General features: G+C 53.5%; 2 protein-coding genes across 2 annotated transcripts; both read right to left on the bottom strand.

The window, feature by feature from the left end:
* Positions 1-2730: 2730 nt before the first annotated feature.
* JKF63_00083 (uncharacterized protein) lies at positions 2731-3480 on the bottom strand (the record flags this gene model as incomplete). The annotated part of the gene is made up of 1 exon (XM_067896135.1): positions 2731-3480. One exon carries the CDS (start codon positions 3478-3480, stop codon positions 2731-2733), a length of 750 nt encoding a protein of 249 aa, XP_067752292.1.
* Positions 3481-5994: 2514 nt separating this feature from the next.
* JKF63_00081 (uncharacterized protein) lies at positions 5995-8844 on the bottom strand (the record flags this gene model as incomplete). The annotated part of the gene is made up of 1 exon (XM_067896134.1): positions 5995-8844. One exon carries the CDS (start codon positions 8842-8844, stop codon positions 5995-5997), a length of 2850 nt encoding a protein of 949 aa, XP_067752291.1.
* Between the last annotated feature and the right edge of the window lie 3589 nt (positions 8845-12433).

Here is a 12433-nt window from a genome sequence, read left to right as displayed (position 1 = left end):
AAAGAAAACAAAAATCAGCGGCTTGGTCACAATTCGATACACAAATACACACGCGAAGGAGGAGGAAGGGGAAAAGACACACATAAATTGCCGCTATAGGGCAAGCTGGTCTGGACGAATGAGCCAAATGAGATATTTAGGTGAAAAATAGTGTATATATATATATATATATATATGTGTGTCGGCGCGTATGCGTAAACGCTTGCCGGAAACCAAACAGCGTGCACACACACACACACACACACACACCTTGACCCAAAGATGCAATAGTGTGCTCGTGCACAGGTGCTTCTCTGTCCTCGTAACCCTTCTTTGCTGCGGTCAGTGATGTGCGTCGTACTGATCAGAGATCCATCCAAATCGAGATGTGCACTATTGGGGAATGAATAACGCCTACGTATTGAGACACTCTTAGCGGATTAAATTCGAGCCAAAGACTCTTGTCAAAACATTTTTTGGCGACGAGACCACACACGCACGCCTGTATGATGGGACAGGATGTGCACGTGTGGGGCCCTGGAGTTTTATTGTTTTTTTTTGGGGGGGGGGGGGGGAGGGAGACGAGTGCTTTTTAAATCAGGCAATAATTGCTACCGCATGGCCTAATATGCGCGTTTGACGAGCGGAGCGTGCCACAAAGAGCTTCAGGAGTGTTGGGGAAGGGAAGAAAGGGTGTGATCGAGACAAAGAAGCAGCAAGTTCACGGTGCGGCATGAAATCAGACGCGCGTACATACATGTATACGTATCGGGGGAGGGGGGGGGGCATAGCAAGTAAAATATCCATGACTCTGGATCTACTCTGCCTTTCTCTTTTTCTCTGTAAATAACTGCGAGCCATGGCACTTATGAGTACAAGAAAACGTGCACAAGCCTCTGCGCCGGTCATCAGGCATACGACCGCGCTGTCCTGCGTAGGGTGGTCCATGAGGATGTAACGCCGCATCAAAGCCAAAGACATTCCTCCGCCTCGACAATCATCAGCGGCGTCACTACGTGGATTCCGTTCTTTTTTGTTTGTCAGTATGTTATAGAGCGCTTCATCTCCGTTTTTACCTTTGTTGTTGCTTACTCTCTGCAGTCTTGTTCATGCCTCGCTATGATGAGTACAATATATATATGTATATTCACCTTTGCTCTCTCCCCTCTTAGACTCCTACATGATGCCCCTCCCGCAGCCTACCTTTAGTTCGTCCTGGGTGACAGAAACGCAAGGGTGATGAAGCGTCACCATCGACGCATGAGAAGCGTGCAATCATGAAAAAAAAACACTCAAAAACACTACGCTCCTTTCCATACACGCACACACACACGCATCTCAACATTACATGCCCAGTGACAGCTGGATGGGCAGACGCAAAGATGAAGTCTTCGGCGGCGGGGGGGGGAGTGTGCCTGGGAAGGGGTCTCTCAGCAGCACAGCTGGCGCGCACATTGGAAAAAAAAATTAATCGAGTGAGGTGTCGCCGTAAAAAGAAGCCATGGCCGACAGAACAACGAAGGGAGAGAGAAAAGCGTCACGAAACTACACGCATCCATACACAAACTCTTCTCTTCCACAATTTTCCTAGAAAACCGTAGGGTGGCATGCTTTTGTGTGTGTGTGTGTGTGTGTGTGTGTGTGTGTGTGTGCCGTTTGTGAGAAGATTAGACAGATGTTATGCTTAGACTTAGTAGAGGTCTGAAGGAGACAATGAAAATGAAAAAGCGCTGGTGTCGGTCCGCACGCGCGCCGTGAGTCCTCAAATGGCGTAGCCCTCCTTCGGGAAAGGGAGGGGAGGGGCACAGTGGGAGTGAGAGCTTTTACATGTGTGCAAACTCTCACGTCTCAATGTGTTCTTGAGGGGAACAGAGACCAGGAAAGTCGCGATTCGTGCCGCGGGGGAGAGGGTAAGCCCATCGGAAAACGTCCGAAGGGCGAGGAAACAAAATGAGAGAAGTCTGCTGATAGTGGCTGGCAGGTGCTCGAGGAGCGCAGCATCAAGGGGAGATACCAACGAGACGAGGCAACGCAACAATCAGTTGCAAATAGAAAACCTACATAGCACCTTACCCGTGCAGCCCAGCGATCACCCAGCACAACAACATCACGCACGCCCCGCGAGAGCAGGGGAGAGAGCGTTTTTTTAAAATCCTGTTAGAAAATCTCTGTCTCAAGCGAGACCAAAACCAACCCCATCACCTTTACAGTTCACCAGACAACAGACACACACACAAAAAAAAAAAAGAAACAGTAATTAACAGAGAAGAAAACAAAAGAGATGAATCAAAAACCCGCACAAAACGGCACGAAACCACGGAAGGGAGAATGTGATGCGCAAAACGACGACAGCAACCAAAAAAAAAATCATGACGGCACATGAGACGCACACACACACACACACACACACACACACTTAGCCGCAGAGAGAGACAAATAAATGGACGCGACTACGACAAGAAGAAGCGAGCCACAGAAGAGACAAGGATTTACTTGAAACATAAAAAATAAACGTGTGTGGGGGAGGAAGGGGCAGAGTGTCAGCGGCGTCAAGAGAGCGGGGATTATGGAGAGGAGATGAAAGAGAAGACATCGCATATCCAACAACGCCAGGGATGAAGAAAAAAACCGGATTCGGTGCATCGCGATAGAGGTGTGGAAAGGCACCAGCGCCATTGCGATGGGGTATGGTATCGCTACAAACACCTAACCACCCCTTGTTTTTTTTTTTTTTCGTGTGTGATCCCTCACTTAAGCCAACTCGTCCACAAGTGTTTCGCGAACATTTTGAAGCAGGTTGCTCTCGTCCCCGCCGGGGCCCTCGCGGCGCAGCTGGAAGATGCGCTCGACAACGGTGATCTCTGTCGCTGTTGTGTTGAGACCGCAAAAGGCAGCCCAGTCGTTCACTACGAGGCCAGAGCCGATGGCGGCATTTCCGCGATTGATCGTACCTGCCACTACCGGAACCTGCAGCAGAGACGAGATCTCGTCCATGTCCTGTGCAGGGGTCTTCGGGTGCACCATGCAACCTTTATTGGTGGCCACTGCGTAGCTACCGACTAGGGCGTTTTCCGCGATCGAGGTGCGGAACGTTTGCACCTGGAGTGTATCACGGATCACCTCCTCTGTCTCACGGCTCAGGTCCGTGTGAATGAGCGCGACGTGGTCATTGCACACCACGCAGTTGCCTAGAGCTGAGAGACGCTCCTCAACACGCTGCACCTTCACCGAGTCCGGCAGCGAGTTGCGCAGGTGCTGCAGCTCCTGGTCTGTAGTAATGGATGGCACAATAAGCCCGTGACGGTTGCCAACGGTGAGGCGACCAATCACACGGGAATCGCCGATGGACGTGTATACGACCGGGATGTGGGTTGCCAGCTCCTGCTCAAACACAGAGTAAAAGTTCTGCGATGCGCCAGCAGCCACAAGGCAGTACGCATTGGTGAGACGGGAAAATACACCAATGTCATCGGAGCTCTCGAAGCGTGTGCGTAGCGTCATGATTGATGCTGAGGGTCTTTCAAATAAACACTGACGTGACTCGAGTAGGTGTATCCACGAGAAGACGGGGGAGGAAGGAAGACGACTGAAGAACCTCAATGTGCGATAAGTGGTGCACACAGGAAGCCAGTGAAACGAAAAAAAGTAAAAGGACAACCGGGGCACCGATCTGAACACGTAATTGGATTTGTAAGAGTACCACGAACGGCCCAAGTGGGAGGAGGAGAACGAACAGCCCACAGAACACACGCAGAGAGGGAAAAGAACGTCTGGATAGCGCTAAACGTCCAGAAACGTCAAAAAAAATGTGAAAGAAAACCGGTGAACAAGAGAGGGGAAAAAAAGAGACGTAGGCAGTCCCTTGACTGTTTCTGCTCTTTTCTTGTGAGAGAACGGTCGAAGCAGGACGTGGACGGCGGGGCAGGGGAGGAGAGGGGAGGAGAGGGAGGGAAAGTAGACGGTGTCATTGATTTTTTGTGGTGTGGCAGGAACGAATATGCAGAAAAAGTTCAAACATCACCCTCATGAGGTCTTACAACTTTACAACCCTGCATGTTCTCAAATGAACACTAAATTGCTCCTGTGGGAAAGGGAGGGAAGGGGGGAAGACGCGTGGCCGTCGCCGCGAGAAACAAGAGTGTGGTGAGCGATGTGTCCCCCCCCCCCCCCAAGCGCGAAGCGCAGATTATCCGCTTTTGAAATACACCCCACTCCACGTGTTTGACGGTTTTGGTGGATTCTTGGTAACGGGTGACTGAACAACAAACACACACGCACGCGAGCACCTCTGCGGAACACAAAATGTCGATACGAGGCCCTTCGTTGTGGATTCCCCTTTTGGGGTGGGGGGGGGAGGGAGGGGGGGGGGACTATCTTCCGTTTTGTTTTTGTTGCTCCCCCCTGCCTAGTGGTGGACCAAAATACGTGGGCAGGAGGAGTGCGATATGTGGAAACACCACCACCACCACTCACACACACGCACACCGGTACCTTTTCTATGTTTACTCAGATAAAACGGAAGCACTCCGGATCAAGTAGGTGCAGAAGAGCGCGGAAGCAGGTTGAGCAAAGAAATGGCCCGGAAGATTCAAAGCGGGAAAGAGATGTACAATGGAACTTGATGGGGAGGAAGAGGGACACACTTGAGCAAGGCCTTCTGCATAGAGGCGAGCACACAAATATATATATACGTCTTCCGCGGGACGACTTAGTCGCCATCAGGCTCATTGAGAGCGTCAAAGGAGAGGACGGTGGGGGTCAGCTTGTGTCGCATGTGTGCCTGTCGCTCTCGATCTATTCGTGCGGCCTCCCTGAAGAGTGCTTTCTCCGAGTCAAAAAGGAGTCCGTAGGACTCGTAGAACTTATTATCTTTGGCCTCAATCACCTCGGTCACCTCCGGTAGGAAGTGCTTCATGACGCGCTCGATCCCGTGTTTAAGGGTGTTCTGCGACGAGGGACACGTCTTGCAGGCCCCCAGCAAGGCGAGTGACACCACTCCGGTCTTCTCGTTGAAGTTCAACAGCTTCACGTCCCCGCCGTCACGCTGCACCATCGGACGAACCTGTTCTCGCAGCAACTCCTTGATGCACTGTACCACCTCGGAGTCGCTGTCTTTCAACGCCAAGTCATCCTCGACAAGAGTGTATTCCTTCACCGGAGAAACACAGGCGTTGTTGAAGACAAGATAGTGGCCCAGAAAGCTGCTGATGCTCCACTCGATTCTGGACCACTCTACGTTCGCGAACACGGAGACGGACACCTGGCGTGGTGCGATGAATACGCTCATCACCTCCTGCGGGTACTGCTCGAACAGTCCTTGCGAGAGAGGGTGTACCCACGCCAGGCCGCGGTGCGCAACCTCGCACGACTGCCCTTGCGGTACAAAACTCTCGAAGTGATCTGCGGGAATAGCGAAGGAATAGCACAGCGGGTTGGGGGTGTGCTGCGCATGCAGCTGCATCATGCGACAGCACAGCGCACGACGCAGCATACTCGCTACGAAGTTCGTAGCACTTGGAAAAGCGCAAACCCGAAAGCGGAGAGAGGAGGGGGCAAAGCAAAACCAAGAGAGGAAAGAAAAGTGGGATGGATTTTTTTGGGGGGGGTGATTATCACAAGGAAGCACACCCAGTCTCACCGGGGCGGGGCGGTGGAGACGGGGCGGGGGGGGGGGAAGACGAGGGGGAGACGCCGCAACAGGGAAGAGTGAAGGGCTGCCGCAACGACATGAGCGAACGCAGATGTTATGTTATCCAAACCCCACCTACATCCAAGCCTAGTGCAGAGCCACTGCTCACTCGAGAACAACGCAGGTCAGAATGCGTGTGTGTATGTGTGTGTATGTGTACGTACGTGTGAAAGCGCAATGGTAGTGCCCACAGCTGTGTGAAATCGCGGAGGACTGGGTTAATGCGAGCGCCACTGGCACACCTCATCCTACCCCCCCCCCATACTGGCTGCTTCTCCGTAGTACAGGGCATAACCTTTTCTGTGACTATTACGTGATGCGAAGAGTCACGTACGTTGGCGTTTGCGCAGCCCGGTCTCAAGCTCCTCGGGCTGGAAGTAGTTCACCGGGGCGCTTTGCAACACCCATTCCGCAGAGGCGATGGCGGTGACATGAACCATAAAGCGCTTCGTCGTCCGCCGAAGCTGTAGAAAGACCACGAGCCCAGGTCTCTCGCGCAACACGGGGGGAATGGAGCTCTCTGAGTTCGACGCGGATGAGAGGCCACGGTTCGCGGTAGACTTGCGTCCGGCACCGAACAGAAAACTGCCAGGGTGGATCTCGGCAATAGAGGTCTCTGCTGAGTCCTCGGCCTCCGGCCGCTTTGGCCCAGCGGGCACCCCTGTGTCCATTGATCGAACAACCGAATACGACCACTTGTCCGCCTCCAGTTTGGCCACGTTGAAGAAGAACCCCGAAAGAAGCGCCTTCGTGATGGCCTCCACGTCGATCTGATTCACAGCTGCAGTGGTCGCGTTGTCGTGCGCACTGTCGTCGTCGTCGTCGTCGAGACCCTTGGCATCCTTGCCCCTCACGGGAACGACACGCTCCGCGTCAAGGCCAATACGATCAAGCGTCTTTAAAATCTGGTCCAGGACATCCCGTGCCCGCAACATGGAGCGTGCGTTGATGCAGTTCGAGCGACAAAACTCGTTAGCACGCGGGCCCGCCCGAAGCCACTCCTCCATCAGCCGGATGTAGCCCACCACGTCGCCGTTGCCGAATCCAAAAATATGCTCTTTGGCACTTTTGATATGTTGCCGCTCTTTGGCATCCCGTGTGTTGATAAAAATAGAGTCGAGCGTTATCATGGAAGCAGCCATAGCCATATGCCGCCCGCAGCCAAGCGCACATGCTCGAATCAAGCATTTGCTTAGTGACGGCTCCAGCGGGAACTCAGCCATCCGCCGCCCTGTAACCGTCAGCCGCCCGTCCGCCTTCATGGCTCCTAGGAGAAACAGGTGATCTAACGCTCGCTCCAGCGACACGGTCGACGGCGGGTCGAGAAAGTCAAACTGAAGGAGGTTATGAATACCAAGAGCCTTGAGCTGTAGAACAACCGCACTCATCGAGCACCGCAGGATCTCTGGTATTGTCTCCGGCGGCAGCTCATTGTGGAAGGTGTAAGCTGTGAAGAGACGATAGCACTCACCCTGCTGCGTCCGACCAGCTCGCCCCGCACGCTGCGTTGCACTAGCCTGCGAGGTTGGCACCACCCGCAGCTCTTCCACCATCGCCTGGGGGTTGTAATAGTCCTGCTTGCACAGTCCGCAATCCACCACGTAGACAACCCCATCAATGGTGATGGAAGTCTCGGCAATATTTGTTGCAATCACTACTTTTCGTGTACCAGACGGCGTGCGCTCGTAGATGCGGGCCTGCTCCTTTGGCGGCATCGACGAGTAAATCGGCAGGATGAGAAGAGGTCGCATGTGCCCCTTTGCCTCGTCGACATACGATTGAAGGGTTTCCGCGCACGTCTCGATTGCGTCTTGGCCCGGTAAAAAAACCAAGATGTCTCCAGGGAGCGGCTTGGACAGGTGCAGGCCGAGCACCGTCTGAGCCGACTCCGTCACGTAGTCCGCCACCGGCTCGTCCGAGTAGAAGAGGTCCACTGGGTAAGTGCGCCCGCTCACAGTGAACACCGGCGCCTTGTCGAAGAAGTTGCTGAACTTTTCGGCATTGATGGTTGCGCTCGCGACAATTACTCTCAGGCTCGGGTTCCTGCGAATGACGTCGCGCAGGAGACCGAGCAGGATGTCGGTGCTCAGAGACCGCTCATGCGCCTCATCGACCATGATGGCACCAACCGAGGAGAGGTCAGGATCGTTGGTAAATTCCTTCAGCATCATGCCGTCCGTGACGTACACAATACGTGTGAGAGGGCCCGTCTTGTCGTCGAAGCGCACCTTGTATCCCACAACGCTGCCGCAGGGACACCCAACCTCCTGAGCGACGCGCTCGGCGACGCTAATCGCAGCGATTCGTCGAGGTTGCGTGCAGATAAGTCGGAGCTCTTGCTCCTCCTCCTCTTCCTCGCCCTCCAGAGCTGGCCCATTGCCTTCGGCACCAACGTCTGCCTTCACATCCGAGGAAGCGACAGCCCCTGCGGCGGTGGCGACCAGCCGCTCTCGCGCCTTTGGGCCTAGATGAAAACCCTCCTCGTAAAGGTACTGGAGAAGCTGCGTCGTCTTGCCCGATCCGGTCTCTCCTACAATGATTACGACGCGGTTAGCACGAATGAGCTGGACCAGCTCCTCCCTACTCTGGTACATAGGTAAACTTTTCCGCTGCTGTTGGAGTCGCTCCTTCTGGCCGTGCAGTGCGGCCGCACGCTCCTCTTGGAGCTCGGCAAACGTCTTCTCCCGCACGTAGTCGTGCTTCGCCACTCGCTCCGCCACCTCTGCCTCACTCATCGCCACATAGCCTACCGACGTAAGTGGCCGTGATTTCCCATCGCCCGCCGCCAATGAAGCCTGTGCAGGCACCACGGGGGTCGCATCGCTACGGAGCCGCTCATTTTCAACTGGTAGGGCGTCGATGGAGGTTGACGCCGGGTCTGAAGGCCGCTGCAGCTCTGCTGCCAGCTCGCTCCATCGATCCAAGGCCCCCTCTTCGCCACCGAGGGCCTGGCGGCGGCGTGCAACATCGAAAAGCTCACTTGCTGTACTCACCTCGACGGAGCGTTGCAGCAAGAAGTCTGCCTCAGCCACAGACGATGGAACAACGCCTTGCTCAATATCTCGCAGTTTTTGCTCGACAACGGTGTTGGCTGCTTTTTGGCGCTGAGCCGCTTCCTTTCGCAGAAAAGCGGCCCTCGACGCCTGCTGGGCTCTCCTTAAAGCTTCCCTGTCCATGCGTGGTGAGAGAGAGGGGGGGGATTAGGGAGTCAGGCTTCGAGACCCAAGTATGTCTGCTAGAACAAGATGCTCAGCTTGAGAAATTGTGTGTGCGTGTTCGTTTGTGCGTGTGTGGGTGTGTGTCAGGTTTGGGGAGAAGTCCAAAAAGGGGAAAATACGATCATGTGTACACACAAAGCCAAGAGACGATTTTTTAAGGAGGAATAAGGGAAAGCCACAAACAGCAGGGGGCTGGCACAAGTGAAAGAAACAGCGAAGAAATCGGCATAGCGTCTTCCACGTTGAACTACGTGATACGTCATCACGACTGTGTAGCACTGAATATCCTACACCCGGTGCACTCAATTTTTTTTGGAAAAGGAGCACCAACCCAGAAGTCTTGACCCAATAAAAAAAATGCGAAAGCCGACTGTCACCTTGGGTGCTGAGCTAAAGTCTGGGATAAAACGTGGCAAAATCTTTCAGCCCTCCTCCCCCTGCTCTCCAAAAACGGCACCTGATTCAATGCCAAAACAACAAAGAAAACGAGTGAAGGGGGGAGGGGGACAGGAACAGGAACAGAGTGAAGGAGAAGCAGAGACGCTTCTCTTGTGTTCTCGCGTGATTCACGCTTACGTAGGTGAAAAGACAACTCTATAGTAGCAGCTACAAAGACCAAAACCTCGACCAAGCGTCCCGTGTGTGTGTGTGTGCGCATGTGTTTACATGGTTGTGTGCGCAAGCCACTTTTTTTGATTTTTTGAATCAAGCAGCTACTGGCATGTGTTTGATAGAGAAACGCAGGGCATCGAGAACACAAGTAAACTCCAAAAGGCAGCAAAGAGGGGACAAGTGGTTCGTACTGCCCATTATTCCCTCCTTTTTTTCTTTCTCTGCCACCGCCTTTGTGTGGGTGTTCCGATGGCGTTTAGTGGGCCTATGCGCGAAGTATCAGGGTGGACTACGACATCTGTGTGTGTGTGGGGGAACCAAACAGTCCCCCCCCCCCCCTCCTCCCTCCCTCCTCACCCTCGGCTAATAGCCGCAGCGCTTCTGGCACCGACAACGGACGGCGTACCCCAGAAAACGAACAGTCACACCGATGCATCTCTACCCATGTCCGTGGTCATGGTCTTGAATGGCGCCACGTCAGCGCCACTCGCGGTGGCAGACGCGCCTGCCCCACCCGTGTCTGTGAACACAGTGTCAAAGCGCTTCAAAAGTATCTCACCTCGTCCTTGCTGCTCATTCATGAGGAGCGCGGCCCCACACACTGGGCCGGGAAGAGGAGGGAGGAGGAGGCGGGGGAGGGGGGCGAGGGCAGGCGAGTAGGATGCACCAGGTGGCGACGTGCGAGGCGGGTGAGTAGGTACGCTCGGAGGCGAAGGCAGTGCTCTGATTACCGAGCCGGCCTTGCTGCAGCGCTTGTGTGCTGCTGTTTCCCATCCACGGCGATGGGGCGGCGGATTACATCAGTGTGAAGCGTGGTTCGACTCAAACATCACATGGCAAAGAAGTCACGTTGCAATAAATACATAAATGTATCGCGGGTCTAGTGTGGAGAGCGGGAGGGGACTATGCAGCAGCGTACGCTGGGAGCCCCCCCCCCGCCCCCATTTCACTATGACAGCAAAGCCCAGATGACTAAACAAAAAGTGCCGAAAAGAAATGTGATGACGGAGTTGCAAACACACCTGCGCTGGCGAACAAGTGTACGACAGAGTGACAATGAAAGGAAGTCAAGTTATGCTAAGCGCTGACATCACCGCACATGCGGGGGGGAAACCCAAGAAAAAAAGGGGAGCGGGGCACAAATACGACATCGCATGTAAGAAAAGGGGATCACAGCGATGCCTATTAAAAAAACAAAAAAAAAGAGGCAGGCATGCTTGTGATATAGACGCAGCTTTCCCCGTCCGCAAATTATGTAAGTGACAGAAAAACATCGTTGTCGGCAAAGCACAGCCCACACACACACACACACACACACACACATAGAACTTTTAAAAGCCCCTCATAGCGGTATAGCGCACGGGTGTGAAAAAAAAAAAACAAATCCACAGAGATACGCACTGAAGCCAAGACGGGGAAGGCGAGGGAGCCTCGGAGACCGAAACAAAAAAAGGATGATAAACATGCACCACGATATGCTTCCATTCAAGGGGAGGGGAGTGCGGGAATGTGTACACGTTGCCCACTATGGCGTGCACCACACTTCAAGACACCTAGCAAGTAGAACAAAGTCGCCCGCCCCCCCCCTCCCCTCCCCTCCCCTCCCCCTCCGTCCCCTTTCTCACCTCGTTGAGCACAGAAACATACGCGTACACACACACACACACATTCCTATACACGCCTACAGAGCGGTGAGGAGGGGAGGGGAGAAAGCGATATGATGTACGTGAAATGCTGAAATCGGGATACTGGCAGGAGCAAAGAGGAACAAAAGCGTGAAGTATGGCAGTTATAGGGTTGAAGGATATTCCCTACGCACTGCAAGACAAGAACCATTACGGGAGAAGTAGACAGTCGAAGAAACCAAAAAAAAAATAAACGGGGAGATACTGTGCGCTGGCATACACGCGAAGCATCGGAGGGAGGGGGGGGGGAGGAAGGAAAAGATCCAGCAAAAACAACAGGAAACACCCACAAAACAAACAAGCAAACAAACAGAGATCACCGCAGCATCACTCCTCACCGCTGCACACTTCCGTCCCTTTCTGAATTTCGATTAAGCAGATTAGCAGGGGGTAGAAAAAGAGCTGCACTCACACACACACTCACACACTCACTCACACACTCACTCACATTAACAAAAAAAATAAGCAATACAAAGAACACGAAAAGTGAAAAGGGGCACGAGAGCAGAGATGCTATGGAGTAGTGAAACGCAACCTGTAGTGGTGCCGGTGTTGCTGTTGTTTCCGCTAGCTCTGCCAGATACATTTGGCGAGAGAAGCCGAAGGGGGAGGGGGAGGGAGGTAGATTGCCTGCCTCGGCTTCTCCCTTCGAAAAAGTCATGTGGCGCGTAGCATAAAAGAGTGAAGGCGAGGAAACCCGAAGTAGAGTGTGACGAAATGTGAGGGAAGCTGTTGTCCGTGTGTAACGTCGACGACGACGACGACGACCCACTAGATGACTCCATACTTGAACAAAAAATGGGGGGAGGGGAGGGAGGGGTGATCAAACGGGGCCCCCTTGAAAGAAGCGTCTCCGAGGCAAAAAGAAAATTCGTGCAGCACACCTCTACACCCACGAGATCGACCAAGTACGACATTTTGTAGGTCCATCTTGTCCCATACATCATGATGTATGGGAGAAAGTACAAGCGAGAACCAAAGCACACACACACACACACAGTCCTGTGGAAGAGGGGGGAGGAGGAGAAACCAAAGGTAAACGACAATGAAAGAACAGGGGTGTGACATTATGCCTTCTCGCATAGTTGACATGAGCAGGTGGAGAAGCGCGTACGTATGCTGCGAGCCTAACCGTATTCTTCGAATGTTTCACGAGTTATCACCCGACACTCAACATCTCTCCAACGACACATCTAAGCTTCGTAGTTTTTGGTGTGCGATCACGTCTCGAAGGTTTGCCAGCGGACGAG

This window comes from Porcisia hertigi, chromosome 36, assembly GCF_017918235.1.
Source record: "Porcisia hertigi strain C119 chromosome 36, whole genome shotgun sequence".
Taxonomy (NCBI): domain Eukaryota; phylum Euglenozoa; class Kinetoplastea; order Trypanosomatida; family Trypanosomatidae; genus Porcisia; species Porcisia hertigi.
The sequence above is the reverse complement of the archived record's forward strand: the minus strand, read 5'-3'. Positions and strand labels throughout refer to the sequence as shown.